General features: G+C 70.2%; 4 protein-coding genes across 10 annotated transcripts; all 4 read right to left on the reverse strand.

Annotated features, from left to right (window-relative positions):
* On the reverse strand, window positions 1-10594 carry PIGQ (phosphatidylinositol glycan anchor biosynthesis class Q). 6 transcript variants are annotated; one of them, XM_041750282.1, is made up of 11 exons: window positions 8668-8807; window positions 7816-8518; window positions 6408-6539; window positions 6192-6312; window positions 4522-4648; window positions 4049-4202; window positions 3806-3917; window positions 3095-3175; window positions 2446-2560; window positions 840-901; window positions 1-312 (listed from the first exon to the last, which is right to left on the reverse strand). In XM_041750282.1, exons 2-11 carry the CDS (start codon window positions 8502-8504, stop codon window positions 160-162), a joined length of 1746 nt encoding a protein of 581 aa, XP_041606216.1. In that variant the 5' UTR covers window positions 8505-8518; window positions 8668-8807; the 3' UTR covers window positions 1-159. The 6 variants fall into 6 exon arrangements, with proteins under 6 accessions (XP_041606216.1, XP_041606217.1, XP_041606215.1 ...); XM_041750281.1 differs by lacking the exons at window positions 1-312; window positions 840-901 and adding exons at window positions 1577-2233; window positions 10505-10594 and having other exon boundaries at window positions 8668-8730; XM_041750278.1 differs by lacking the exons at window positions 1-312; window positions 840-901 and adding exons at window positions 1577-2233; window positions 9376-9605 and having other exon boundaries at window positions 8668-8730.
* Window positions 10595-12038: 1444 nt separating this feature from the next.
* On the reverse strand, window positions 12039-12863 carry NHLRC4 (NHL repeat containing 4). The gene is given in 3 exon segments (XM_041748559.1): window positions 12039-12510; window positions 12513-12604; window positions 12820-12863. Coding segments are annotated over 3 exon segments (465 nt in total). The 3' UTR covers window positions 12039-12181.
* Window positions 12393-14893, reverse strand: LOC121487117 (translation initiation factor IF-2-like). The gene is made up of 3 exons (XM_041748560.1): window positions 14866-14893; window positions 13732-14572; window positions 12393-13211 (listed from the first exon to the last, which is right to left on the reverse strand). Exons 1-3 carry the CDS (start codon window positions 14891-14893, stop codon window positions 13025-13027), a joined length of 1056 nt encoding a protein of 351 aa, XP_041604494.1. The 3' UTR covers window positions 12393-13024.
* PRR35 (proline rich 35) lies at window positions 14750-20280 on the reverse strand. 2 transcript variants are annotated; one of them, XM_041746963.1, is made up of 4 exons: window positions 19671-20280; window positions 19415-19475; window positions 15779-16815; window positions 14750-15623 (listed from the first exon to the last, which is right to left on the reverse strand). In XM_041746963.1, exons 3-4 carry the CDS (start codon window positions 16774-16776, stop codon window positions 15011-15013), a joined length of 1611 nt encoding a protein of 536 aa, XP_041602897.1. In that variant the 5' UTR covers window positions 16777-16815; window positions 19415-19475; window positions 19671-20280; the 3' UTR covers window positions 14750-15010. The 2 variants fall into 2 exon arrangements, with proteins under 2 accessions (XP_041602897.1, XP_041602898.1); XM_041746964.1 differs by lacking the exon at window positions 19415-19475.
* Window positions 20281-24261: the final 3981 nt, after the last annotated feature.

A 24261-nucleotide genomic window follows, 5' to 3' on the forward strand; every position in this document is an offset into this window, starting at 1 on the left:
CGCTCAGCGCCTCTGCACCCCAGAGCCGGGCGACAGGCGGAGGCCACGATGAGCGGGGGCAGAGGGGGCGAGCCTCAGGAGCCCGTCCTGCCCCTGCTCGGCGCCAGCAGGGCAGGGGCTGACTGGGCCGTGGGGAGGAGCCAGCCAGGCCGGGGTCCCTCAATCCTGCTTGTCCCCTCTCTGCCTCCAGGGGTAGATGAGCTCTCCGAAGAACAGCTTGCGGCACAGAGAGCCCCAGGAGTGCCTGGGGTGGCAGCCACAGCTGGGCAGGCGGTAGGTGTGCACCACGCGGCCGTAGGGCAGGGGGTTGATCTGCAAGCACGAGGGCAGCCGTCAGCCAGGACATGGCCTGCAATCCCTGGGGCTCAGGTCCCCCGGTCCTGGCGGCCCCCCGGCTGCCAGCTGTGGGCAGCTCCAGCTCTGTCCCCCCAGGGGCACCCAGGGGCAGGTGAGCAGCCCAGCGGGGAGCCCTCAGGTCGAGGTCAGCACACTCTCCTCCGGGCGGACGGCAGGGAAGTGAGCCGGGCCAGGCTGCAGGGTGCGGAGCCCGCTGTGCTGCAGGACGGACCTCCCAGAACACGGGCCTGGGAACGTACTGCACCCCTGAGGAAACCGCACGGGCCCCCCGGCCTCAGCGGCCAGCCTGTGTCAGAGACACCGCCCTTGGGTCGACCCCACCAGCACTCAGCGAGTTGCCCGGCAAGGCACCCAGAGGGACAGCTTCAGAGAGAAGAGCCCAAGAGGGAAGGCCTGCATGTCGGGGGAGGGCCAGGAGCCCGGGGTGGGCAGGTGAGGATCTGCCCGTGGGCAGTGGGGTGACAAGGTGCACGATGCCTCACCTGCATCAAGAGGCGGAGGGGCCCGCCGGCCTCGTGCTCCAGAACCCGGAACTTCACACCAGCTGCAAGCAGAGGGAGGTGCCTGTGAGGCACCCGGGGCCGCAGACGGCCTGCAAGGGCCCCAGCCCGCGCGCCAGCCGAGGCGGGCCCCCTCCTCTGCGAGCGGCACTCGGAAGGCTCACTGCCCCCTGGCCCCCATCCGTCTGCCTCTGTGCTGGCTGCTTGGCCTGCATCAAAGCCTCTGCACAGCTTCACTGAAGGAGCTGCAGGTCCAGGAGGCAGGGAAGTCAGCTGGGCATTGGGGGCGCAGGCTGTGCTGCTTCCCACACGGGATGTGGGTTTTCCCACGGGGTGCACAGGGTGGGGTGTGACTGCCCTGCTGGCAACTAAATGTCTTCCAAATGCGTGCGTGGCCAACTCGGGAACCCACCACGCCCCTGACCTATAGTTTGGGCTCCCAAGCCTGGGAATTTCCAAGGCAGAAAGTTCTTGAAAAGAGAAGCGGGAGCTAATTATCAATTGATGAAGAGGCCCCAAGGCAAAGTCAGTGAAAAAGAAAAAAAACGCAGCATCTGTGGACTTTACTGTGAAGTTAACACAGCTCTGCTCTGTGAGCTGTGGGCTGGGGAGGGGGAGATGCTGTGGCGGGGAGACGCTGTGGGGGGGGAAGCGGTGGGCTGGGGAGGGGGAGATGCTGTGGGGGGGAAGCGGTGGGCTGAGGAGGGGGAGATGCCGCAGGGGGGATGTAGTGGGGTGGGGAGGGGGAGATGTGGGGGGATGCTGCGGGGGGCGGGGAGATGCTGGGCCTCGGGCTCCTCACCCGCCCAGCCCTGGCATGTGGACAAGTGGACAGAGGCGGGGGCCGCTGGCGTGGGGCCTGCAGGAGCGAGGGCATCCAGTAGGCAGACGAGGACCAAAGCCCAGGGACGCGCAGGTTCCCTCTGGCTTTCAAGGCCCTGGAGGAGGGGCCTGCCGCCCACTGGGGGGGCTGTACCCAGAGTGCCCCGTGTTCCCCACGTGCTCACAAGCCCTGGGTGGGGACAGGACTACCCACAGGGCCGTGAGCAGCAGGTCACCTAGGCCTGCCGTGGGGATGGCTGCTCCCAGGGGCGCCTGGCCAACCCAGTGACCGGTACCAGCTGCAGACAGGGACGGCGGGGGCAGCCAGGATGCTGGGGGCTGTTCCGGCAGGCAGGGGGCTGTGGGGAGGGGCCAGGAGCAGCTCCTGCCACCCAGATCTGGGCAGCACAGTATCTTTGTCACTGCCCTGTCCCCTCCAGGGCTGAGGGGCACCGCGGGCACCACGGTTTCACACAAGCACACAGGGCCACTTCTCCGAGCCACGGCTGGCACCCCCTGCCCTACTGCACACAGGCCTCGGGGCAAATGTCCACCCTTGTGCCAAAGAGGGTGAGAAAGACGTAGGGCTACATGCACCCTCTGCACCTGAGGGCCGGGGCGCCCTCCTCCCCCCAGCTCAATGCAGGCAGCTGGCGCTGTGGACACCCAGGGGTCCCTGCCCTCCCGCCACCCAGTGCCCTGCACGCCACAGCTCCCAGGCAAGAGGGGCCCCAGGGCAGCTGGAGCCTCTGCAGCACACACCTACCCGCGAGCCTGTAGGGCCGGCACAGCCGGAGGCCGAGCGAGTACAGCGGCAGGGAGTTGACGAGGTCCATGAGCAGATGGATCAGGCCCTGCACGGTGACCACCAGGAGCCGGAGCTGCAGCGACACACGGCGCTCAGAGTCACCTCGCACGGCCCACAGGGTCCCGGGCCACGATGGGGAGTGAGCGGGGGCTCCAGACCCCTGGAGCGGGGGCTCCTCCAGACCCCTCCAGACCCCACCCCCTGGGGAGGACGTGGATCCCATCCTAAGGGGGGCACAGCTGCCACCCTGACCCCGAGGCCTGGCTGTGGGGAGGCAGGGGGCAGAGAAACAGGCTGCTGGCTCCCCAGCCGGGCCCAGCAGGGTGCCAGTACCCCAGGGCCATCCTCTGTGCACCCAGCTGCATGCCCCAGAGCAGTGAGTGGCATCCCCCAGGCCAGGACCCTAGCCCTGCCCGCTGCAGGGCCCAGCACACGGCACCCAGAGTCGGGGTAGCCACACCCTCCACGGGGTAAGGGCAGATGGACTGCCCAGGGCTGCCTGGCTGCAAGTAGTGATCACCCCCAAGCACTGCAGGCCAGGCCCGTTGGCCAGGTCGCCTCGTGCCACACTCAGTCAGCGCCCCTGGGCCGTGCACTCTCAGCTCACCAGGGTGAACACCAGGTAGTACAGGGCGGTGGTGGGCAGTAGGAAGACCAGGATGGTGAAGAGCAAAGTCCCGATGAACAGCTACAAGGACAAAGGACACCGGGGCATCAGCAAGAGCCCTACGCCGGGGACAGCCCCGCGGCATGGGACACACCTCCGCTGCCCATCCCCACCCATCCCTCCCTGTCACCAAGCACAGATGGGTGCCGCCAACAGGGCCCCCGGGCTTCCCGAGACAGCTCTGGGAGCCACATTGACACATGGGGACAGAGAAGCCGCTGCACCGAGTGGGCACATACAGCAGGGGCGGGAGGGCTGTGAATTCAGGTGGGAGAAGCTGCCCTGCAGGCTGCACACGGATCTGAGCACGCTGCGGGGAAAGCCAGAGCCAGGTCCTGCGCGCAGGTCGCCCGCATGCCCTGCCATCCAGGAGCTCTGGGAGAGGGTCTACCTCCCTCCTGGGGCACCGTCCCGCACGGTCTGAGGGCTCCACGTGCCCCTTGCTGCCTCCCCACGGTCCCCGGGGACCATGTTGACCTGCTGGCAGGTGAGCTACACAGGAGTGTGGCCACCCCGTCACGGTGCTGGGCAGCCACACAGACCAGGCTCACATAGAGGGACCACGTGGATGGGAGCTCGGAGGCGATCACCTGTGGGTCCCACTGGCCCCCGGAGCTGGGGTGCCCCCTTCCCTGCAGTCCTGCCCAGTACCTGGTCCAGGTCATAGGAGCAGGAGTCCACCCGCTGGCGCAGAACATTCCACTTCTTTCCCCGGAACAGACGCCACAGTGAGGACAGGCCACAGATCTTCAGGCAGTACAGCCTGCAGGGCATGAGCACCATGGCCAGGCCGCTGTGCCACCCTGGAGGCCACCAGGCCCTAGGAGTGTCCACACACCCAGGGCTTGGAAGGCAGCCCGGGGCCAGCCGGCAAGGATGGGGGCGCATACCCACCTGGCACCGTAAACGTAGAAGCAGTAGATGTGGAAGGTGAGAAGAGCAATGATGTCAGACAGGATGGACAGGGCGACCGTGAGGCCCAGGCAGGCTGAGAGGCCCACATGCCACAGGATGCGCTCGATGAAGGGGGACATGAGGTGGATGTAGCCTGGTGGGAAGGGGGTTCGCCCTGAGGGGGGCCCCAGGAAGGTCTTGGCCCTCCCCAATTCCTCACTAAAGGGGCTCCTGAGGCTTCTGGAAACTGCGAGCAACAGAATTCACTGCTGGCCATAGCCTGGCCGAACATCCAGCCCGGCAGAGCAGGGCTACACACGCACTTGCATGGGGCGCCAAGGGGGCAGAAAGCAGGCACCAAGGGGACGGGGCAGCCTGGCCTCAGCTTCCCGGCTCAGCCAGGGCTCCGTGACCCGGGGGCACAGGCTCCAGGACTCGTGGGGCTCAGTGGGGCCGGTGCAGCGGGCACTCACTGATCCACAGGTGCAGGTGGTACAAGAAGAAGCGGCCCAGCACCTGATCCAGCGCCCGGTTCATCTTCAGCCCAGCGGGAGCACCCATCAGCCACTGCAGCAGATGCTGGAGCTCCTCGGCCACATGCTGTAGACACACAGGGGGCAGGGGTCCAACCCACTGGGCGGGGAAAGGGCAGTCTGGGTGCCCCCTCCAGGTGGCTCCTAGCGCGAGGGGCACTCAAGGTTCCCTGCGTGTCTGGCCAAGGAGCCCCTCTTCACGGCCTGCAAGGCTGACAGGGCTGCAGGGGCCCTGATGGGCACCAGCCGGCCTCGGCCTCACTCCTCTGGCCCCATATGCCCACATGTAGGGCAGACCCCAGCCAGCCAGGAACCTCGGGGGAGCTGATGGGCCTACCCAGCCCCCTCTGCTGAGGATCCCACCCTCCACGTGCCAGGGTACCCCAGAGGCCTGTGTCTGCGTGGGTGACCTCAGGTGACCCTGAGAGTGTCCAGCCCAGCAGGGGCCTGGGGGGCCGGTGGGAAGGCCACGGGTTCCCTAGAGGTCAGGAATGTCCGGTGAGGCCCAGTGATGGCACCAGGACTCTCACCAGCAAGCAGGGAAGCTGAGCGGCGTCCTGGCTGCCCAGAGAGGAAAGCCTGTGTCCACGCCCTGAGCACGGCCCCGGGACCCTCTGCCGCGTCAGCAGTGCGGAGGCCACGGCCGAGGCAGCCCTGCCTCATGATCAGAGGCTGTCGCTCCCCCTACTGCCTACCGTGCGGGCCTGGGAAGCCTCAGCCGATCCGGGGCAGTGAGAAAAAGAACAGAGCATTCTTTATAAATAGAGCTTATCTAATATTTAAAGGATAAGAGCTGGGCGGCAGGAAGAGGCTTTCATTTTTCAATTAAATATTTATATTCCTGTGCAGTTCTGCAGAGGGGATGTCGAAGAGGGAGCTGGCCAAAACCAGAGTGTGGGCGAGTGAGGTGCCACGGCACAGCCCCCGTCCTGACCGCCGGGTGCCCCTTCCCCTCCTCTCGATGGAGCCTCCCAAGAGGCCCCGGGGGCTCCTGTCCACACGCAGGCCCAGGCACATGTGAAGGCCACCCAGCCGGAGCCAGGAGGCCACTGGCAGAGGCCTAGGGGAGCCCAAGGAGCCAGAGGGACCACCCCACACAGGACGACCAGCTCCCAGCAGGGCCTCTGGCTCTGGGGAAGGCGTGGACAGCGGGGGAGGCCATAGTGGGGGAGCACAGAGCCGCGCGGGAGGGGCCAGAGCGCCACAGGCGTGAGGCCCGGGCTGACGGCACGCACGCGGCCCTGGACACATGGAAGGTCTCTGGGGTGCCTACTGCACAGATGGCCTGAAGGGCCAGGAGCCAGGGACATGGGGCTCCCGGTCAGAGCCCCAACCACAAGGTGGACCTGGACATGAGCGCCTTCGGGAAAGGGAAGTAGAGGCCAGGAGCTACGACGTGCCGCGGGGGCAGGTCAGCTGCAGTCTGCAGCCCTGGGGACTCTGTGACATAGTGGCTCCTAGGGGACCTGTCTGGGGTCACAGACGGGGCTGCTCTACTGCCCAACAGAAGGAAAGGGCAGGGCTGCTCGGCCGCCCCCAGAGAGGGGCCCCCCCCGCCCGTCCCCGGGACACAGATGCTCCAGGACCACCAGGCTCCCCGACCAACTCACGTCAGCCACAGGGACGAGGGCCTCGGCCAGCTGCCCGATGCAGTCCTTCCCATGAAGCCAGGACAGCAGCGCGAGGCCAAGGGTCACATCGAGAAGCACGGAGACCAGCACATTGGCCTTCCTGCGAGGGGATCCAATGGGCAGGGGCGGTCAGTGGGGGTGGGCTTGGTGCCCAGAGGGGTGCCGTCGCGAGGGAGACCCAGGCAGGCCCTGCACCTCATGAGCTGGGCGGGGGTCTCGGCCTTCTGGGTGCTGAAGATGAGCGTGAGCTGCTCTAGCCGGTGTCTGAGCTGCTCACACACAGAGAGCTTGCTGCAGATGAAGGACAGAGGCCACAGCTGGAACAGCCTGTGGGGAGAGGTGGACGCTCAGGCCCTGCCAGCTTCTGCTGCCTGCCCAGGAGCAAAGGCCCCCCCAGCTGGCGGCGACACCCTCCCCAGGCTCACCTCAGGCCGGGAGGCCCCGACCTCAGCTGGACAGGGACACCCCGGGGGGGCACGCGCAGGCAGCCCGGCGGGGTCCCGGGGCACCCAGGGCTGCTAATGGGGAGCCCAACGTCCACACAGAGCAGGGACTCGTGCATCTCGCCACCCGGCGCCTTGCCCTGGTGAACGTCAAGGGTGTCCAGGCCCCCCGGGCTGCCCAGTGACACCAACCTCTCACAAGGCAAAGCAAGCGCCTAGAGGAAGCTGCAAGGTGGGTGAGTGCAGAGCCACCAGCTGGCCACGCAGGGACCCTCAGCACTGGAGAGGCACCTCCCCAGGCTCCCCCAGGCGCAGACCGTCCCTGGGCCGCCCCGCAGGAGAGGGGGCTTCTCCCCTGCCCAGTGACTGTTGGTGCACTCCGACCAGAGCCCAGCCCGACAGACTGAGCACGACTTGGGGCACACAAGCAGTTGCTGACTTTCCTCAAGCCCTCAGGGAGGCGATAAAAGCTAAGGACCATGTCTCCCCGTGCGGCACCTTGGGCGACACACTTCCCTGTCATTCATTCCCGGGAACTGTGAGGGTCCAAACCCCCTCTTTCCGTCAGACGCCCTGCGGCCCTCGGCCTGAGGCGTGTCCGCACGGCTGCCAGGGCTCTCTGCCAACCCGGCCGCAGCGCCATGCAGCCCTGGGCGAGCAGGGAGGCCAGCCCCGCCCGACAGCCGCAGGCCTCCAGTCACCCAGCCAGGGCACCCGGTGCCACCCCAATCCCTCGGCTGGGCGTACAGCCTGGGGCGTCCAGGTGACCGTGCAGAAGTGCCACAGCGGGGGACCACCACCCTGCCCCCACGTCCTTCAGTGAGTGGACGCTGCCCCCAGGGCTAGGGAGGTCGGTGGGACCCGATGCCTTCAGGAGAACAACTCACTCGCGCCGGGCCCTCGACGGCAACAGCCTGCCGTCCAAGCTGAGCCACGGGAAGCGCACCCTGAACCACCACCCAGCGGGTCCCACACAACCGCCGAGGCTGCCGAGGGAGCCCGCTCTGCCCAGGGAGCATGACAGCAGGCGGCAACCACCGCCAGGCACCCTGAGCTGCCGGGGGAGGGGGCAGCGGGGGCCTCCGGGCCCCAGACGCTGGGGGGTGGGCCTCGGGCACAGGGCCCTGACCTCCTCCCACCCCGGCCCCAGGGGCACCTACCGGCAGGCGCTGGTGGCCGACACAAGGGACAGCAGGCAGGCCAGCAGCGCGCAGACGGGCCCCGAGGCCCGCTTCGCCAGCTCTGCGAGGATGCTGGCCTCCACGCCCTCCGACTGCCAGTGGCTCAGCCGCACGGGGCCATCGTCGAAGCGGTCACTCCGGAAGAGTGCCTCGCTGCGAGCCACCGTGTCGAAGACGACAGCCAAGCCCTCAGCACCGGCCATGCCATCGCCCGCCTGGTGGTCAGGCAGGGCTGCAGCCGGGTGCAGCTGGGACAGCAGCACCTTGCGCTGGTCGTAGAAGACAAGCATGACCTGGTCCTCGTCCGGGGCGGCAGGGCGAGGGGGCCCCTGGCGGCAGGTGGCCTTGCAGCTCCAGAGCTTGCCGCCCCTCTCCCGGGAGAGCTGGAGCCAGGGCTTGTGGGAGAAGATGGCACCCAGGCCTTCCAGGAAGTGGCCCAGGCCCTCCTCAGCGTCCTGGCGGCGGTGGCACCACGTGCCCAGTACGGTCAGCCCCACCCGGCTGGCCTGATGCACCTGCGCCAGGAGCTCCTTCACCTGCACGGGGATGAAGGGAAAGTGCACCACGGCCAGGACCACAGCGCTGCTCTGCTCCGGGACCCACCGTCCAACCAGCAGGCCGCTGTCGGCCGACATGCAGCACGTGGGGAAGAAGGCCTTGAGCACCATGCCTGCCGGGCACGCTGGAAGAGAGGGCACAGGCTCAATGCAGGCCCTGGCCCGCAGGCCACAGGGCCCGTTGTGGGGCGCCTGGGCCTTGGGCATGGTCCCGGAGGTTTGGGTGACAAGCGAGGCCCTACAGGGCGGGGGCACGACCCCCTGCACCACTCACGAGGGTTGCAGGGCTGACCACGGCGGCTTCGGCTTTGTTTTCAAGGAAACTGAGGAGAGTCTCCTTCACGCGGCACAGGGGAAAACGTACACTCGTTAACAATAAAAGTCACTCGCGTTGAATCTAACGAACCTTGATTTACTGACTAACCTGCAGAGAATAAAGATGAAAATTTAAATGCGTTCCTGCTGGTGGCTGCGGGCCCTGGCGCAGGGGCCACGCTCCAAGCCCACCTCCTCCGGGGAGCCCCCAGAGAAGCCTCGGGGCGTTCGTGGCGCCGTGGCCGCTATGCCGAGCCTCTGGCCCGAGGCTGCGCCCACCCACCGATTCGGGGCCGTCCCCAGGTGGGGGCTATCTTCTCCTGCTGCAGCTGAGCTTGCCAGCGGTCTCAACACAGGGACCTGGAGGACGGCCAGCTCCCCACGGCCTGGTCTCAGGATGAGGGGCACGTGCCCTCCCGGCCCCTCACGCCTCTCCCGGGGCCTCTGGGTGGCAAGACTGGCCCCAAGTGCCTCAACCCTGAGTCTTGACCCCAATCCTCGCCCAGGGCTGAGCTCACGGGGATGCAGGCTTCTTGGCAAGCACTGCCTTCCCCCGCGGAGCCCTGAGGGCTTCACCTTGGAGCTCGCTCTTTCTCAGATGCTGAGGGTCCCCACAAAGCACAGAACAGCCACCCTGGGGTGAGACCCCCTGAGCTGGAGCCCACACCTGGGAGAGGGACGCAGGCCTGGATGGAGCACGGGCCCCGGGGGACCTACGTGTTGGGAGAGCAGGACGTCTTTCCGGAGAGGCCTTATGGGGACACAAACGCCCAGGGCCTGCGAGGTCTGGTGGGCCGCTTTCCTTCCCTGCGGGGACCCTGGGCGGGCGGGAAGGCAGAGGCCTCTCCCAGCAACCCACCCCCCCTGCGGCCCCCGCTGAGCAGCCCACACAGCCCTTCTCACCCAGCCAGTGCCTGCCCGCTGCATCCCCCATCCCAGGGCCGCTTCCTGCCTCTCCTGACAACGCCAGGCTGAGACGGTCCTGACGGTCGGGCTTGCTGGCCATCACAGGGCGGGCATCACCGCCAGGGCCTCTCGTGGAGACACAGGGGCGGCCCCCCCACAGCCGATCACACCCCCTGGGTTCTCCTCTGCAGGAAGTAGGGAAAACCACCCTCGGCTACTGTCGGAGAAGAAAAACAATTGGCCTGACAGTGAACAGATGCTCTGGGGGAAGCCGCATCTGTCGGAGCCACGGTGTTTTTACTCCGGGAGAATTCGGGGAGTTGCACCCGCGCGGTTTGTGCGTTTTCTTTGTGCGTGTTGTGTTTCATCTACAAAGTTTGCCTAAAAACAGAAGAAGAAAGAGCAGCAGCAGCAGCCCCAGCAGCAGCAGCCTCTTCTATGTGGGGAGGAAGCGCAGAGGGCAGAAGCGGATGCTCTCATCTGTGGGGAGCGGGGGGCGACCCAGGGTGCACCTGCGCACCCGCGCCTGGTCGCGGGCCCCGCGGGGCCGGCTCGGATCAGACCGCGGGCGGGCGGGGGCGGGGCCAGGCGAGCGCCGGGGCCTGGGGGGCGGGGCGAGCGCGGGGGCGGGGCCAGACGGGCGCGGGGGCGGGGCCGCCGCCCTTGGGGTGACGCCGACTCCCCGTGCGGCGACCAGCCGTTCCTCCCCGAAGCTACCATTCTATTTGGGTTTTTCTGTTCTGTTTGTTCTGAAGTCACCGGCCCGGCGCCCCCGAGGCCGGGGGGAGGCTGGGGGACCCCGCAGAGCCCCCACCCTACGGGGGACCGGACTCGGGGCCCCGCCCGCCGCCTCGCCTGCGCCCTGGGGGGGGCGCCCCGCGGATGCTCACCGGCTGCTCCCCGGGGCCGCGCCATCGGCTGCGGGGTCGAGATGGGCTGGCGGACGGCGTCGGGCGGCCCGGGCGGACGGCACTCGGCACCCCCAGCCCCGCCGCGGGACACGAGCCCCATTTCCGCCCGCTCCCCGCGTTGCCGCGCGACGGTCCGGTCCCCAAAGGCGCCCGGGCTGCCCGCCGACCCCGCCCGAGCGTTCCGGGCCCAGAACGTTCCTGTGCCCAGAGTCGGCGGCGAGTCGTCCCCATCCCCGTCCCCGTCCCCGTCCCGCCTTCCCACTGTCTCCATCCCCATCCCCCGTCCTTGTTCCCCCGCCGTCCTCGTCCCCCACCCCGTCCCCCATCCCCCACAGTCCTTGTCCTGCCCCATCCCCCACCATCCCCATCCCCCACCATCCCTGTCTTCCCCTGTCCCTGTCCCTCCACCGTCCTCAGCCTCCCCATGCCCCATGGTCCTCGTCCCCCCCCAGTCCCCATCCCCCCCAGAATCCTCGTCCCCACACCATCCCCCCACGGGCCTCGCCCCCCCAGTCCACCTGCAGCGTCACCTACCCCCATCCCCCACCCCCAGTCCCCACCTTCTCACAGCCGCCAAACCTCCCCCACCCCATGTGGTCACCTGAAGGACCCAGTGGACCTGGCTTGAGGGCCGCCATCCTCCCAGGATGAAAGGACCCCCAGCCCTGGGTGGGGTTCTAGGAGGAGCCACCTCCCCAGCTCCGGACTGGCCCCTCCAACCCCAGGCTATGCAAAGGGGCGCATCTGGGTTCCCCCAGGGCCGTGGGCTGGGACATCAGAGGTGTCCCCAGCCCCTCCGCACAGGGCAAGCGTGTCCCCAACACCAGTAGCAACAAGTCACGTTTACTGAGCACGTGTGTCCTCACGCGGACCTCGTCGCCCTGCACCCACAGGGTTGCTGCATGTGACGCGGACCCCATCGGGGGCAAAGTCCCGGTGACAGACTGCACCAGGCCCTGTCCCCTCCACGGAGCCCCTCACTGGGACTTGGGGACCGGCTGCACCCCGCACGCAGCGTCCCACCCTCGTGTCCCCCACTCCCGGGCCTGTTTGGCTACTGCTCTCAGTAACAGAAGTCCTCCTGGGAAGCTCCTGGCGTGACCGCCGCCTGGAACCTTCCAGCATGCCCCACCGTGAGCTTGGAGCCATTTGCTCCTGGTTTGCAGAGGAGAAAATACAGGTTCAGCCTGGGGGAGAGCCCCACATGGGAGAAGCGGAAGGGCAAGACCCCCCCCCCCCCCCCCCCCCGTGCCCCAGGGCCGTCCGCCTTTGTTCCCTTACCTCAGTGAGGCCCAGAGAAGCTGCAAGAGGCTTGGGGCATGGGGGCCTCTGCAGATGGGGACAGGGAAGGTGGCACCCCTGCCCCACCCCGCCCCGCCTGCCCGCCACGCCGCCCTGCCTCCTGCTCTGGCCTGATTAGGAGCTGGGCTGGGGCCCCAGCCCGGCAGCGCCCCTGCCCCCGCCCCCCCCCCCCCCAGCCCAGCCCCGGAGCTCAGGCCGCCGAACCCCGCAGAGCCGGGCCGAGCAGACGCAGGGCCATGAGCATGAGGCTGGGTCAGCTTCGGAGGCTGGGCCCCTGGACCACCTACACAGGAGGCAGCTGGGCCTGGCGCCACCCCACAATGCCCACGGCGGGCTGCCCCGCCCACGCAAGGCTCAGGCCAGCTGGGACCGGTACTCGTACAGCTTGATGGAGCCGTCCCCAGCATCGGCCACCATGAGCTGGCCCTGAGGGGCGCAGACCACCCCTAGGGGCCACCTCAGGCCCTCAGACACCAGGCAGATGGGCGCTCCGGCCCGAGGAAACAGTGTCACGTGGCGCCGGTGCTCGTTGGCCACGATCACGCTGCCCTCGGCGTCAGTGCACAGGCTCGCCGGGGTGCCGAAAGCATGCCGGGTCAGCGCCCCGAGGGAGCCCAGGGGCTGGCAGGCGCTGCCGAACAGCCACACATCCCCAGGCTCCCCGCTCAGGGCCAGGCCTCCATCGGCCCAGGGCCCACCCAGCAGGCGCCGTCCACAGCCTGCAGGCGCGCGGCGCACGGCTCCAGGGCAGGGCCCAGTGCGAGGCAGTGTACGGCCCTGGGCACATGTAGTCTGTCACCAGGAGGCTGCCGGCCGCATCCACAGCCAGCCCCCGCTCAGAAGGGGCCCCCACTGTGGGCTCAGAAGGCGCCCACAGTGACCCAGCGGCCCTGGGGGATGGCAGCAGTGTGCCAAAGCACGCGGACAGCCCCGTGGATGAGGTCGCTGACCACCACGAGCTTGGCAGCAATCACGGCCACATCCTCGGGCACGAAGGCCCCGGCCCCCGGCAGGCGGCAGGACACGCGGCAGACATGTCGGCCCTCGAGGTCCAGCACGTGGACGCAGGACACAGCCCCCGCTGTCAGGAAGAGCAGGCTGTCCGGGGAGCAATGCAGGCCCCGGGGGTCCCCCTCTCGCCCCCGCGGGCACCGGAATCCGCCCAAGCAGCCGGGGCGCCAAGGGCCAGTGAGGGGCTCACACCCTCCCAGAAGGAGGACGCCCAGCAGGGTCTCCGGGTGGGTCCAGCGTGAAGGGCAGACCCTGGGGGGCAGCCTGCCAGCTGGTCAGGGGGCCCGGAGGCCAGGGGACACACGGCCGGGTGGCGACAGATCCCAGTCCCAGGTCCCCTGGGCGAGGTCCTGTGGCCCGACCCGGCGTGCGACTGCAAGAGAAATTATGGGCACTTTGGGGGGAGCACTGGCCCCCTCACCCCCTGGCCCCCCCCCCGGCCTGCTCCCACCCGACGGTGCTCCTGTCCTCTGGCTTCACCAGGAGGCCTCGGTCATGGGGGGGGGGGGGCCTGAGGGCGGGCCCAGCCTGCAAGCCCAGCAAGTAGGGGTGGGGGGCTAGGCCCCATTTCCCAGGCGCGGTCCTGGGAACATTCCTGGGACGTGTAGAGCTGGCTGTGGGTCCCGCTGTGAGGCCTGTGTGGGCTCGGGCCTTGGGAGGTCCCGAGGTGAAGGGTCCAGGGCGGGGCTGGGGGGCCCGGTGACACATGGGCCGCCTTTCTCAGGTTCACCTGCCCAGGGAGCCCTTCCTTCTTCCAGGCAAGGAAATGAGCCTTCCTGGGGGGCAGCCCCAGGCTCCGCCCTTTGCAACTTCCAGCCCCTGAGGGGTTGCATGGGGGGGTTCCTAGGCCCCCTGCCCCCCCCACTCAGAGGCAGGGGGCTGGGGTCTCCTACCTGGGGCTGGCCTCTGCGCTCCAGCAGCTGCAGCCTCTGTTGTTAGAAACCAGAGCCTGGGGGGAGGGGCCGGGACCCGGTGGGAGGGGCGGGTGGCCGGGGACCCTCAGCTGCCCTCCCCGGGGCTGCCCCAGCGCTGCCGCATTCCCGCCTGGGGCCTTTGCACTGGCCTCTGGGACGTGATTCCCATGGCTCCCGCGAGGCCCCCACACCCTCCCAGACCCCAAAGCCCACCCCCAGCGAAGTAACTCCCACGCTGGTGGCCTGATCCCGCAGCTGTGCAACTGGGCCTGGTAGGGGTGCCGCAGAGGCGAGAAGCCGGTCCCTGGGGCCCCACCCCCACCCCCACCCCCAGCACCCCAGTCAGCTGCTGCCCAGCCCCCGCTCGCCCCACCCCAGGGACTTGGCCTGTCACTGCCCCGCGGTGGGGAGCCGCCCGGTGCGATTAATGGGGCGGCCGTGGGTCCTGCTCTGACTGGCCTGGCCCGGCTGCTCCAGGGCGGGGAGCCGCATGCAGGCAGGAGCCGCCTTCCCCGGGGCCACTCCTGGTGGGCACAGAGGTCTGGCCAGCTCCCGGCGACAGACGCGATTAGCAGCAGCACCCCTCCCCATGTGCCCCCGCCTGCGGGGAGGGACGCAGTGAGCTGTGAAGGCCGCCGATGCCTATCGTGGCCGCAGGGGCTGGCGGGGGGCCAGCGAAGGGCACGCTGGGCCCCATCGCAGCAGAGGGAGCCGCCTCCGTGGGGGCACAGGGGGCCGCCCTGGGGTCCCCGTCCACCCCCAGTTCCCCGACCCACACGCCTGCCCGCCCAGCTCTGGCTGCTGCGCTCCCCATTCTGTTCTCAGATCCCGGCCCTCCGGAGGGCCCAGTCCGCACAAGGTGGGGCCCGGTCTGAAGGAGGACGCCCAGCAGGGTAGCCGGGGACACTGCCCATGTCCAGGGCCGTTTCCACGGTGGGGAGCGTCCCAGGGCTGATGCAGGCCCGGCCAGCGAAGAAGGAGGCCCAGATAGGGTGTGTGAACACTGTTTCTATTTTTTTTTTTTTTTCACTGTTTCTATTTTAATGTCCACAACTGTGATCAATAAGTAGCTGGGACCCTCTGTGTCCCTTGTGGCCCAGAGAGAGGCCACACCACGGCGCGGAGGTCCATCCATGGGCATGCTGGACAGGCTCTGGGCCGCGCCCCCGGGGCTGGGGCAGGTGGGGGCCAGGCAGCGGACACGGGCTTAGAGGACCCCGCCGTGTGAGGGCGGATGAGCCAGCAAAGCTGTGTGAGCTCAGACCTTGGCACCAGGGGGGCTCGGGAGGCCAGGGAGTGCATCGGGGGGCCAGGAGCTATGGGCACCCCAGCTGCTGCCAGGAATGATAGGGTCCTCAGGGGCCTGAAGGGACAGCCCTGGGGGCGGGACGCTGGAGTCAGCCTCGCACTTGGTGGTGTGGCCAGGGAAAGGCTCAGCGGCTGTGGGACCCAGCAAGCTGGGGGGCTCAGGGGTCCCTGGGGCCCGCGCAGGGCCCAGCTCCAGCGGCCCCCAGCCCCCCCCAGGCCCCTTGGTGGGCACCCGCTTCACAGAGAGGTCGAGGGGTGCGTCCAGGGGCCGCACAGCCCGCTCCAGTGCCTGGTGGATGGTGAGCAGCTCCTGGCGGATCTTGCCCAGCTGCTCCCGCAGAGGCCGAGGGGCCAGGCCCCCGACGGGCATCAGCTGCCCCAGGCGCCGCTCCACCCTGGCATAGTCGCCCAGGGCCTGGGTCAGGTCCTCACCCACCTGCCCGGGGCCGCCCAGCATCAGGCCCAGGGGCTGCTGGGGCAGGGGTGCCGCGGGGCCCGGGGTCTCAGGGTGGCCTTGCTCCTTGTCCTCGGGCCACAGCATCACGGCCGGGCCGGGCCGCAGGCTGGGGGGCAGAAGCTGGTCAAAAGGCTGCACTGTCCCCCCCACCCCCCAGGCCCCCGCTTTCCCCTCTGCAGCCCGAAGAAGGGGGGCCTGGCCGCCCTGGCCAGCTCGCCTCCCAGCACCCCCCACGCCCCTGGCCGGGACCCCGACACCCACCTGCTCTGGGAGCTGAGCTTCAGTGTGCCGCAGGGGGCCTTCAGGGGCTCCGACCGGCTGCCAGGGGGCAGCTTCCTGTCCAGCTCCCCCTCCTGCCCCGGGGCTCTGGGGGCGCCGCGGGGCCAGGGCCTGCCCAGCCCGGGAACAGGCGTCTTCAGGAGCCCGGGGGCCAGCGTCCTGGGGGGCGCCTTCGGGGGGGCCAGGGGCTTGGCCAGGGCGGCCTTGCCCGTGGGGAGCCCCAGGGCGTGCTCCAGGAGCAGGGGGTAGTAGAGGCGGGGCAGCAGGGCCGGGCGGTCGGGGCTCTGCGGGGACGGGAAGGCAGAAGCGGGGGGCAGCAGAGGGCTGGCCGAGGCCAGGAGGGGCACGTGGGCCGCGGCGGCCAGGGAGGGCCCCAGGTAGGAGAAGAGGCCGGGCCCCAGTGGGCAGTTGACGCCCAGCAGGGACAGGTGGAGGCCCTGGGCCTCGGGCAGCTCCGCAGGGGCGGGCGGCGGGTAGCAGGGGACGCCGCTGTCCGGGGGGCCCGGCTTCCAGGGCTTGGCCCACAGCCCCCCATGGCCCCCGTCCTTCTGGGCTTCCCGGGCCACAGGGGAGGGTGCCCCCGGGGACCCCTCAGCCCCCAGCTTGGGGCCCCCAGCGAGGCGGCGCGGGGCCAGGACGGCGGAGGCCGGGTCAGCTGTGGGGGCCCAGGTCTGGCTGCCTGCAGCGTCAGAGGGGCCAGGGGGCCGGTTGGGGGAGGGCGCGCGGGCCCGGGGTGCGGGGGGGGCGCGGCGGCAGGCCCAGTCAGGGGAGTCGAGCAACAGCGACAGGGAGTCCTTGCAGAGGCTGTACTTCATGTGGTTGTACAGGTGCGACTTCTCCAGGCAGGTGAACGGGCACTGGAAGCACTTGTAGTTGTAGGGCTTGCCCCACGGCCGGGGGATGTAGTGCGGCTTCTTGGGCTTCCGCGCCCGCGCCCGCGCCCCGGGGCCCAGGCGGCAGGAGCCCGTCTCTCGGGACATGGCTGGTGGCTAGCAGGCCCGGCCTGGCCCCATGGCCACCTGCACACAGGGGGCCGGGGTCAGCGCTGCCCCCCGACAGCCTCTGCGCCCCCTCCCCCGGCTCCGGGGGCGCTGGGGCCCGGGCTGAGTCTTGGGCGCCCGGCTGTGCCCCGGGTCCACCCCCCCCCCCCCCCCCCCCGCCGCCCCGGTGCTGCACCAGGCTCAGCCCAGGAAGGTAAGACACGGGCACGTTGTAGCCACTGCTGGGGACCCCAGCAAAGCCTGCTCTTCCGCTGACATCTAAGGTTTCCCCGGCGTCCTGTGCCCTGTGTGGGGCCCCGTGTGTGCCCAGCACGCCCGGCCCCTAGCCCCCAGCAGGCCCGTTCCCTGTCCCCGCGGTGGGCATCTGGGCGGCGACCCCACGCCGGCCACCCTCCGCCGCTTGCCTCCCCTCAGAGCCTGCGCGGTGCCCAGAAACCAGCTCTGTGTCTCTCGGACGCGCGCCTGCGTGTTCTTGCGCAGCGGGGCGCTGGGTGGGCACTGGAGGTCTCGGCGGGGGTCAGCCTCACACGGGGCCAGGCCAGGCTGGGGGGCGTGCATATCACAGCTCGGCCCCCCAGCACAGCCACCTGCTCAGCCTGGCTCCATCTGGGTGGCTCCAGGCAGGTCAGCGGCCGAGCCTGCAGCGGCCGAGCTCAGCCAAGACCCTCCTCTCCCCACACCCCACACGCTCGCTCGGAAGCCTCTCCACACTCCATCTGGGCCGCCACCTGGGCCTCCACCGCCCCAGTGTGCGCCTGAGTGGGGCGCGCCGTCAGCATGTGCACACCGGCTGCGGGTGCGTGCACACCGGCTGCGGGTGCGTGCACACCCACGTTACGAGGCTCCAGATGAGCCCCTACCTGCCCCGGTGCTGCAGGGGCGGCCTCTGCGTGGCTGGGCCGACTCGGTGGGGCTCAGCGCACACACACACACTCACACTCGTACACCACACAGTGGACACACCGGCTCTGCATGTGAAAGCACTCAGCACGGCCGGGGGTGTGGGTAGGCACCTGGGCACCATTGGGGCAGTGTGTACACACACGGGTGGACGCACCTGGAACCTACGTGGTAAAGGGGGGCGCAGGTGGGGTGCACACATGCTTGCCTGTTCCCTGGGGCTCAGGAGTGGCCGGCGGGCTGAGCAAAGCAGGGCTGGGGCAGCTGCCCCACCACGGGCACACGCTGTGCTCCCCATCGGCCTTTGGGCTCTGCCCACGGCCGGCACTCGTGTCTGCTCCCCCAGACACTGGGTGGGCACCCAGCGGGGCCTGTCAGGGGGGCTCAGCAGGGCAAGCACGGGGCCGGAGGCTGCAGCAGAGCATGCAGGGGCTGGCCGGCTTGTGGGTACCCGTGCCTTGGAGGGGACGTGCTGGGAGAAGGCTGCAGGGGCTGGGAGGAGGCGGGGGCCCTGGGGCTCCCCAAGGGGCAGCAGACCCCCTTGGACTCAGTGGTGGGAGCAGAGGTGGGTCCCATCCCTGTCTCCCGAACCCTCCCCGAGATGCAGATGACAAATGGGCATGTGCGCCTGGGAGACGGAGGCGGCTGTACTGGGGCCATCGATCACCCAGCCCTGGGAGCCACGCAGCTGTGCCGCCTGGTGCCACCACCCATCCCACCTCCCAGTCATGCCCCTGGACTCAGGAGCTGGCTGGCTTGTCCTGCACTCACTCTTCAGATCCATCACCTGGGGGCTTGTTCAGGAGTCGACCCTGTGGGGACCCGGAGAACGCCTGGCTCCCCCCCCCCCCCGCTAGCTTGTGCACAAGCAGAAGACACCCCCAGACACCAGCATGCACCCATCGCCCCCCCAAAGCACATTTATTTGCACATGTGTCCCAACGCGCGACTGGGTGCCTGCTGCGGGGCAGCCTGCCCTCCGGTGTGCGGGGCCAGACCCCGGAGCCTGCTCCCCTGTCCCCGCAGAGGCGCTGCTGTCAGGGCGGTAGAGGGAGGCCCCTCCCCACGGTGGGAGAGGGGCCCCCAGCTTGGGCCCAGCACTAGCAGGGGGTGGGCGAGTAGCTCACCCCCCACCCCTGAGACCTGGCCAGCTCCCACGGCTCCGGGAGAGCGGGGTGGGGGGGCCACGGCTTCTCCTTGCCGGTGGAGACCGCAAGTGCCTCCCCCTGCAAGGCCTGCAAGGACCTCACTGCTGCACCCGGGCCCTGCGCAGATGCGGGTGGTGGGGGCTGGGCACGCTGGACACTCCCTGGGCCCCCACTTCCCAGCCCCCTCCCCATGCCCCAAGCCTGGGCACCCCGGCCCCCACTCCCCACCACCCCTCCCCGCCCCACCGCCCCCAGCCCGGACACCCCAGGCAGCCCCTACTCCCCGGCCCCCCCTCCTCGCGCCCCAGCCCAGCCGCCATGGTCCCCACTCCCCACCCCTGGTCCCCGTGCCCCCAGCCCGGCTGCCCCGGCCCCCCTCTCCGCCCTGCCACCCGCCCGCTGGAGCCCAGCCCGCGGCGCCCGCAAAGTCTGCGCGCAAACTTCCCGCTGCAGCCGCGCCCGGTGCCAGCCGCCACCGGGGCCCCGCGGGACAGCGACATGGAGCCCCGCAGGGGAAACTGAGGCCCAGCGCCGGGCGTGCCCCGCCCCCGCACCCCACAGTCACTCACTTGGCTGGAGTCTCCCGGAGCCGCCGCCGCCGCCTGCGGTCCCCCCGACGCCGACTCGCACCTACCGAAGTTGGCAGCCTGACTGCCGCGCGTGCGCCGGGTGGGGGCTGGGGGTGCGGCGACCTCCGACCCGGTCCGGGGGAGGGGCGGGCAGTGGGTGGCGGTGTCCCAGTCCCCCGTCCCTCATCCCCACTCTCCCGTCCCCCGTCTCCCGGCTCCCCGCCCCCGCCCGCCGCCCTCCTCCCCGCGCACTCACCTGTGCGCCCGCACCGCTCGCTCAGCCCTGTTGGCAGTGCCGGCCGCTCTGGGGACACGGTGGCTGGGGACACCGTGGCAGCGCCAAGCCGGCAGGGAGGCCGCCCAGTGCGGGCGCAGGTGTGCGGCCGGAGTGGGGAGCCGGCACCATCCCCGCCCCCGTCGCCTGCAGGCTGCCGCGGGGGTGCACACGGCCGGCCAGGTCTCCCGGGGTCCCCGCAGCGGTGTGACGGGCGTCAGCGGCCGGGGGCGCGGGGACAGGCGCCGTCAGCACTCATCCGTCAGGGCAGGGCTCTGGCCCCTGACAGCCGCGCTCCCGAGCCAAGGCCTGGGGCTGCGCCCTGGGACCAGGAGCTGCGGGTGCCCCGCCAGCTCGGCGGGGGTGCAGTGGGACCACCCCCCGCGGAGCCCGGACCGGGAGGGGGGCCACAGCCTGGGGCACGGGCGGGGGAGCAAGTCTCCTGGCTGTGCCCGCCCTCCCAGCCGAGCCTGGGCTCCTTCCCGAGCCGGTTCCTCTCTGGTGAACAGGAGGCTGCGGGGATCTGCGCACCCTGGGGCCCTGCCCACGGGGGGCCGGGCGCACGGGACTGGGGCTCAGCACCGGCTCACCGCCCCCTTTCCGCCCTGATGGGTGCCCAGGCCCCGCGGCCAAGTACCCGCTATTTGCAGATGGGCCGGGCCATGGCCTCCTGGGGAGGAGCGGGGGGGGGGGTAGCGGGGGGGGGGGGGGGGGTCGCAGGGTCCAGGACCCTCCCTGGAGCACCCTGCAGGCCACCCCCCAGTTCTGCCCAGCTGCACGCTGCCCCCCAAACCTGTGCTGGGATTTGCAGCCACTGCAGGCAGACGCGGTGACGGGGCGCTGCCGCACAGCCAGCCCTGCCCAGGGACAGGCCGGCTGGGGGGGGGGGGCGGCATGGCTGGCCACGGGAGGATGTCCTGGAGCCTCCCCGCAGCCTCAGGTCCGGGCTTATGGGGTACTCTCCTGCAAAGGCCGGGGAGCGCAGGAGCTGGGGGAAGGAGGGAGTGTCCTCTGGGGGCCAGGACTAGTGCTTGCCCCTGGTGGGGCGGCCAGAGGAGGGCACCGCGCCTGCCAGAGCCTCCCTACCCCGAGCCTGGCCTGGGCTTCCCCTGGTGGGCGGGAGGGTGGCGGACGACAGCTCAGAGTGTGGCCGGGCCTCCAGAGGCTCAGGTCACCCCCCGGGGCTCTGGGTACGCCCAGCACACACGCTGCTCTGAGGGCGCCTCCTGTCCGCCCCGCTGGGGCCTCCCCCCGACACGACCTGAGTGCATCCACGTCTCCCTGGCAGGTGCACAGGGTAGGGCCGGGGGCCACGGTGGGGTGGCACGGCCGCCAGCCTCCCCCCTCCGCCAGCCTGGCCTGGCCCAGCTGACCAGCTGACCATGCAGGCTGCCCTAGGCCGGGAGACAGCTTGGGCGGCCGTCACGCCAGCAGCCCTGTGGAGAGTGGAGGCCAGGAGGCCTGTGCCTTCTGCACACGGACCCCTGGACGTGCTTGGCCGTGAGGGGTCCGCGCCGCAGGCCCTGTCCTCAGGGGGGCAAGGGGCGCGGGTCACCTGGAGGCAGTGTGGGTCCCGGGAGTCCTGGTCCCCTGGGCCGGGTGAGCCTGCCCGCACCTCACTGGCTGAGCCCTCAGGGGGCCCGGGAGTGGCTGCGGCTGCCAGCACAGGGTCTGGGCCGCGGGGGGCCGCTCCAGTCCTGCAGAGGAAGGGAGGTCACGGCCGTGGAAGTTCCCACCGCAGGGAGCCCTGCGTCCCGGCACAGGGGAAGCCCAGTGACCAAGGAGCCCAGAGAGGGGGGATGAGGCCAGGACAGCAAGGAGAGCCCCGGGCCCACGCAGGGGAAGCCCAGTGACCAAGGAGCCCAGAGAGGGGGGATGAGGCCAGGACAGCAAGGAGAGCCCCGGGCCCGTGCGCCTGAGCGCTGCCCACAGAGGACACCCCACGCGTGGGCCCTTCCAGAACTTAGAGAAGGACTCCAGGTGGCAGCACCTGCAGGGGGACTCAGCGCTGAGGGACGGGACGTTTATGCGTTTCTGAGCTTCCAGGGGTGTCTGTGCCCGGGGGTGGGGGACTGAGAGCCCAACCAGGCAGCTGCAGCCCAGTGGCCTCTGCGCAGGGGTGTGAGCGAGGCCAGCCCACCAGGTGCACAGCCCCTTGCACCCCACGCTCTCTGCCCCCCCCAGCTGGCACATCTTTGTGTCCGGGGCTCATCCCGCTTTCCACACAGGAGTGGGGTGTGCAGGGGGGTCATGACTCTCCCACTACTGGACCTACTGCATCCACTTGGGCCTGGAGAGGTGGCCCCTGTCCTCCGAAGCAGGGACAGGTATCCCCATGACTTGAGGCTGGGGCACCCACGTGGCTCTGAGCCCTGAGACCCCTGCCTCATTCCCCTCATTGGCAGAGGGGGTGGAGGAGACTCGGCACTGGTGGGGTCCTGGGAGCAGGGACTGTCCCCTGTCCCGGTGCAGGGGGCATGGGGAGCTGTGCTGCCTCCCTCTGCCCCTGCCACAGCCTCGTGTTGGCCTTTAACCTCTGCCACCTGGCTGGCCCACGGCTGTCCGCCTGTCACCTCCATTAGCGCTGGTACCTGCACGCAGGGGCGAGTGCTCAGGACGGATGCAAGGCCAGGGGAGGCAGGAGGCAGGGGGGCAGCGCCCGCAGCAGCCTGTCTCCCTCCCTCAGCGTCCCACACGGGCCTCAGCAGGACAGGTGCAGGGCCAGGGACCCAGAGGACAGGTGTGGGGCCGGGCACCCTCGCCCAGAGGAGAGGTGCAAGGTTGGGTCCCCAGAGGACAGGTGTGGGGCTGGGCACCCAGAGGACAGGTGCGGGGCTGGGCAACCTCGCCCAAAGGACAGGTACGGGGCCAGGGACCCAGAGGACAGGTGCAGGGCCAGGGACCCAGAGGACAGGTGCGGGGCCGGGGACCCTTTCCCAGAGGAGAGGTGCAAGGTTGGGTGCCCAGAGGACAAGTGTGGGGCTGGGCGCCCAGAGGACAGGTGCGGGGCCGGGCGCCCAGAGGACAGGTGCGGGGCTGGGCACCCAGAGGACAGGTGCGGGGCCGGGCGCCCAGAGGACAGGTGCGGGGCCGGGCACACACCAGGAGGGTCTAGGAGCCCCTTGGGCCAGAACGAGCGACATCGTCGGTACTTCTTCCTGTTGCCGACTCTGACGTGGCCTTGGGACTCGTGGCTGGAAGGGGTGCGCTCAGGGCTTGGCCAGCGGGGGCAGGGTCACCCGGGCGTCTGGATGCCAGCCACAGGCTGCTGACCCTGGGAGCAGTGCTGGGGCCCAGGACAGTGATGGAGGGCGTGGGGGGGCGGCAGGGCTGGCCGGAGTGTGGCCCGCGGCCAGGGGCATGTGCACAGCCTGGGGAGCCCTGGGGGGGTTGCGAGGGGACCCGGGAGTGGCCCTGGTGCTGCAGCTCCCCTGGGGTGACGCCTCAGTCCCACTGTCCGCTGCCCCACCACCACCACGCGCGGTCCAACCCGACCTGGGAGGTCATCCCCCGGGGGAGGGAAGGGGTGGGGAGGAGGATTCGGGATGCTCCGCGGGGGCAGGGGCAGCAGGGGGGAGCCCCTGTCACCAAGGCCGGTGGGCGGGGTGAGCGGCCCCCTGTGCCCCCCCCGCGCCCCCTCGCCCGTGGCCGACAGCAGCCATATGCTGGGCGAGGAGCTGCGCGCCCGCCGCGGCCCTGGGGGCCCGGCCTTCCTGGGCCTGTCACAGCCTATTTTCCCTGCCTGAGTGGCAGGCGGCTGCGGCCGCTGCGGGGGTGCAGAGGGGGCGCCCGCCCTGGGTCCCCCCATGGCGTGGGCCGCGGACCCGGGGGAGCTGTGGGCGCTGACCCGTGCCGGCCGCACCCCTGCGCCCCCCCCCCCCACCGCCCCGTCAAGGTCGAGCGGGTGGGAAGCTCGGCGCGTGGGCGGGCGGGGAGCCCCGGAGCCTTGGCCCTGTCTGCCCGGCGCCCGCAGCGCGGAGGGAGGCGAGGCCGCGGCTAATTTGTACACTAAGTGCTTCTGACAGGCCGCCTCCCGGTGCCACACACCAGCGCCGTGCACCGCGTGGCTCCCGACACCGGGACGGGCCTGCCATCGGCCGCTTGGGCAGCAGCCAGGCACTGGGCTTGGCTGGTGTGTCCCTGCCCCGGCCACGGCCCTGGTCCCTAACCCGACCCCAAACACCTGGCCCCGGCCCTTGGCCCCACCCCTGTCCTTCTCCACGCTGCTCCCCAGCCCCTGTGCCCTGCCCCTGTCCCTGTCCCCTGCCACACTGCTCCCCATCCGCCTACCGGGGCCTCCTGACCAGGCCAAGCCCCCACCTCAGCCCCACGAGCATCTCCCGTAAGCCCCCCAGTCATAACAGCACTGGGACGAGGAGCCCCCCTGACTCCTCCGTGAACACCGGGCCCCTTTCCACTACACTCTCCCCGCTCCCCACTGGAACCCCCCGACACCCCTGCTGGCTGGACACAAGGACCTGGGGCACCCGCGGTCCCCCTCTCCCTTCCTGGGCCAGGCCACCGGGACACCCTGGGGGGACAGGGCCAGGTGTGTGCCAACCCCATGCGGCCC

The sequence above is a fragment of the Vulpes lagopus genome, chromosome 3 (assembly GCF_018345385.1).
Source record: "Vulpes lagopus strain Blue_001 chromosome 3, ASM1834538v1, whole genome shotgun sequence".
Lineage (NCBI taxonomy): Eukaryota > Metazoa > Chordata > Mammalia > Carnivora > Canidae > Vulpes > Vulpes lagopus.

Coding starts and splice junctions, on each gene's coding strand:
- LOC121487117 (XM_041748560.1), bottom strand. CDS start 14,893: ATGCCCATGGATGGACCTCCGCGCCGTG. Junction 14,573..14,865: donor GGATGGACCTCCGCGCCGTG/GTGTGGCCTCTC, acceptor CCGGGATCTGAG/AACAGAATGGGGAGCGCAGC. Junction 13,212..13,731: donor AGCGCAGAGGCCAGCCCCAG/GTAGGAGACCCC, acceptor TTTCTCTTGCAG/TCGCACGCCGGGTCGGGCCA.
- PRR35 (XM_041746964.1), bottom strand. CDS start 16,776: ATGTCCCGAGAGACGGGCTCCTGCCGCCTGGGCCCCGGGGCGCGGGCG. Junction 15,624..15,778: donor AAGCTCAGCTCCCAGAGCAG/GTGGGTGTCGGG, acceptor TCTGCCCCCCAG/CCTGCGGCCCGGCCCGGCCG.
- PIGQ (XM_041750281.1), bottom strand. CDS start 8,504: ATGGTGCTCAAGGCCTTCTTCCCCACGTGCTGCATGTCGGCCGACAGC. Junction 6,313..6,407: donor ACCCCCGCCCAGCTCATGAG/GTGCAGGGCCTG, acceptor ATCCCCTCGCAG/GAAGGCCAATGTGCTGGTCT. Junction 4,649..6,191: donor CCCTCGTCCCTGTGGCTGAC/GTGAGTTGGTCG, acceptor GTGTGTCTACAG/CATGTGGCCGAGGAGCTCCA.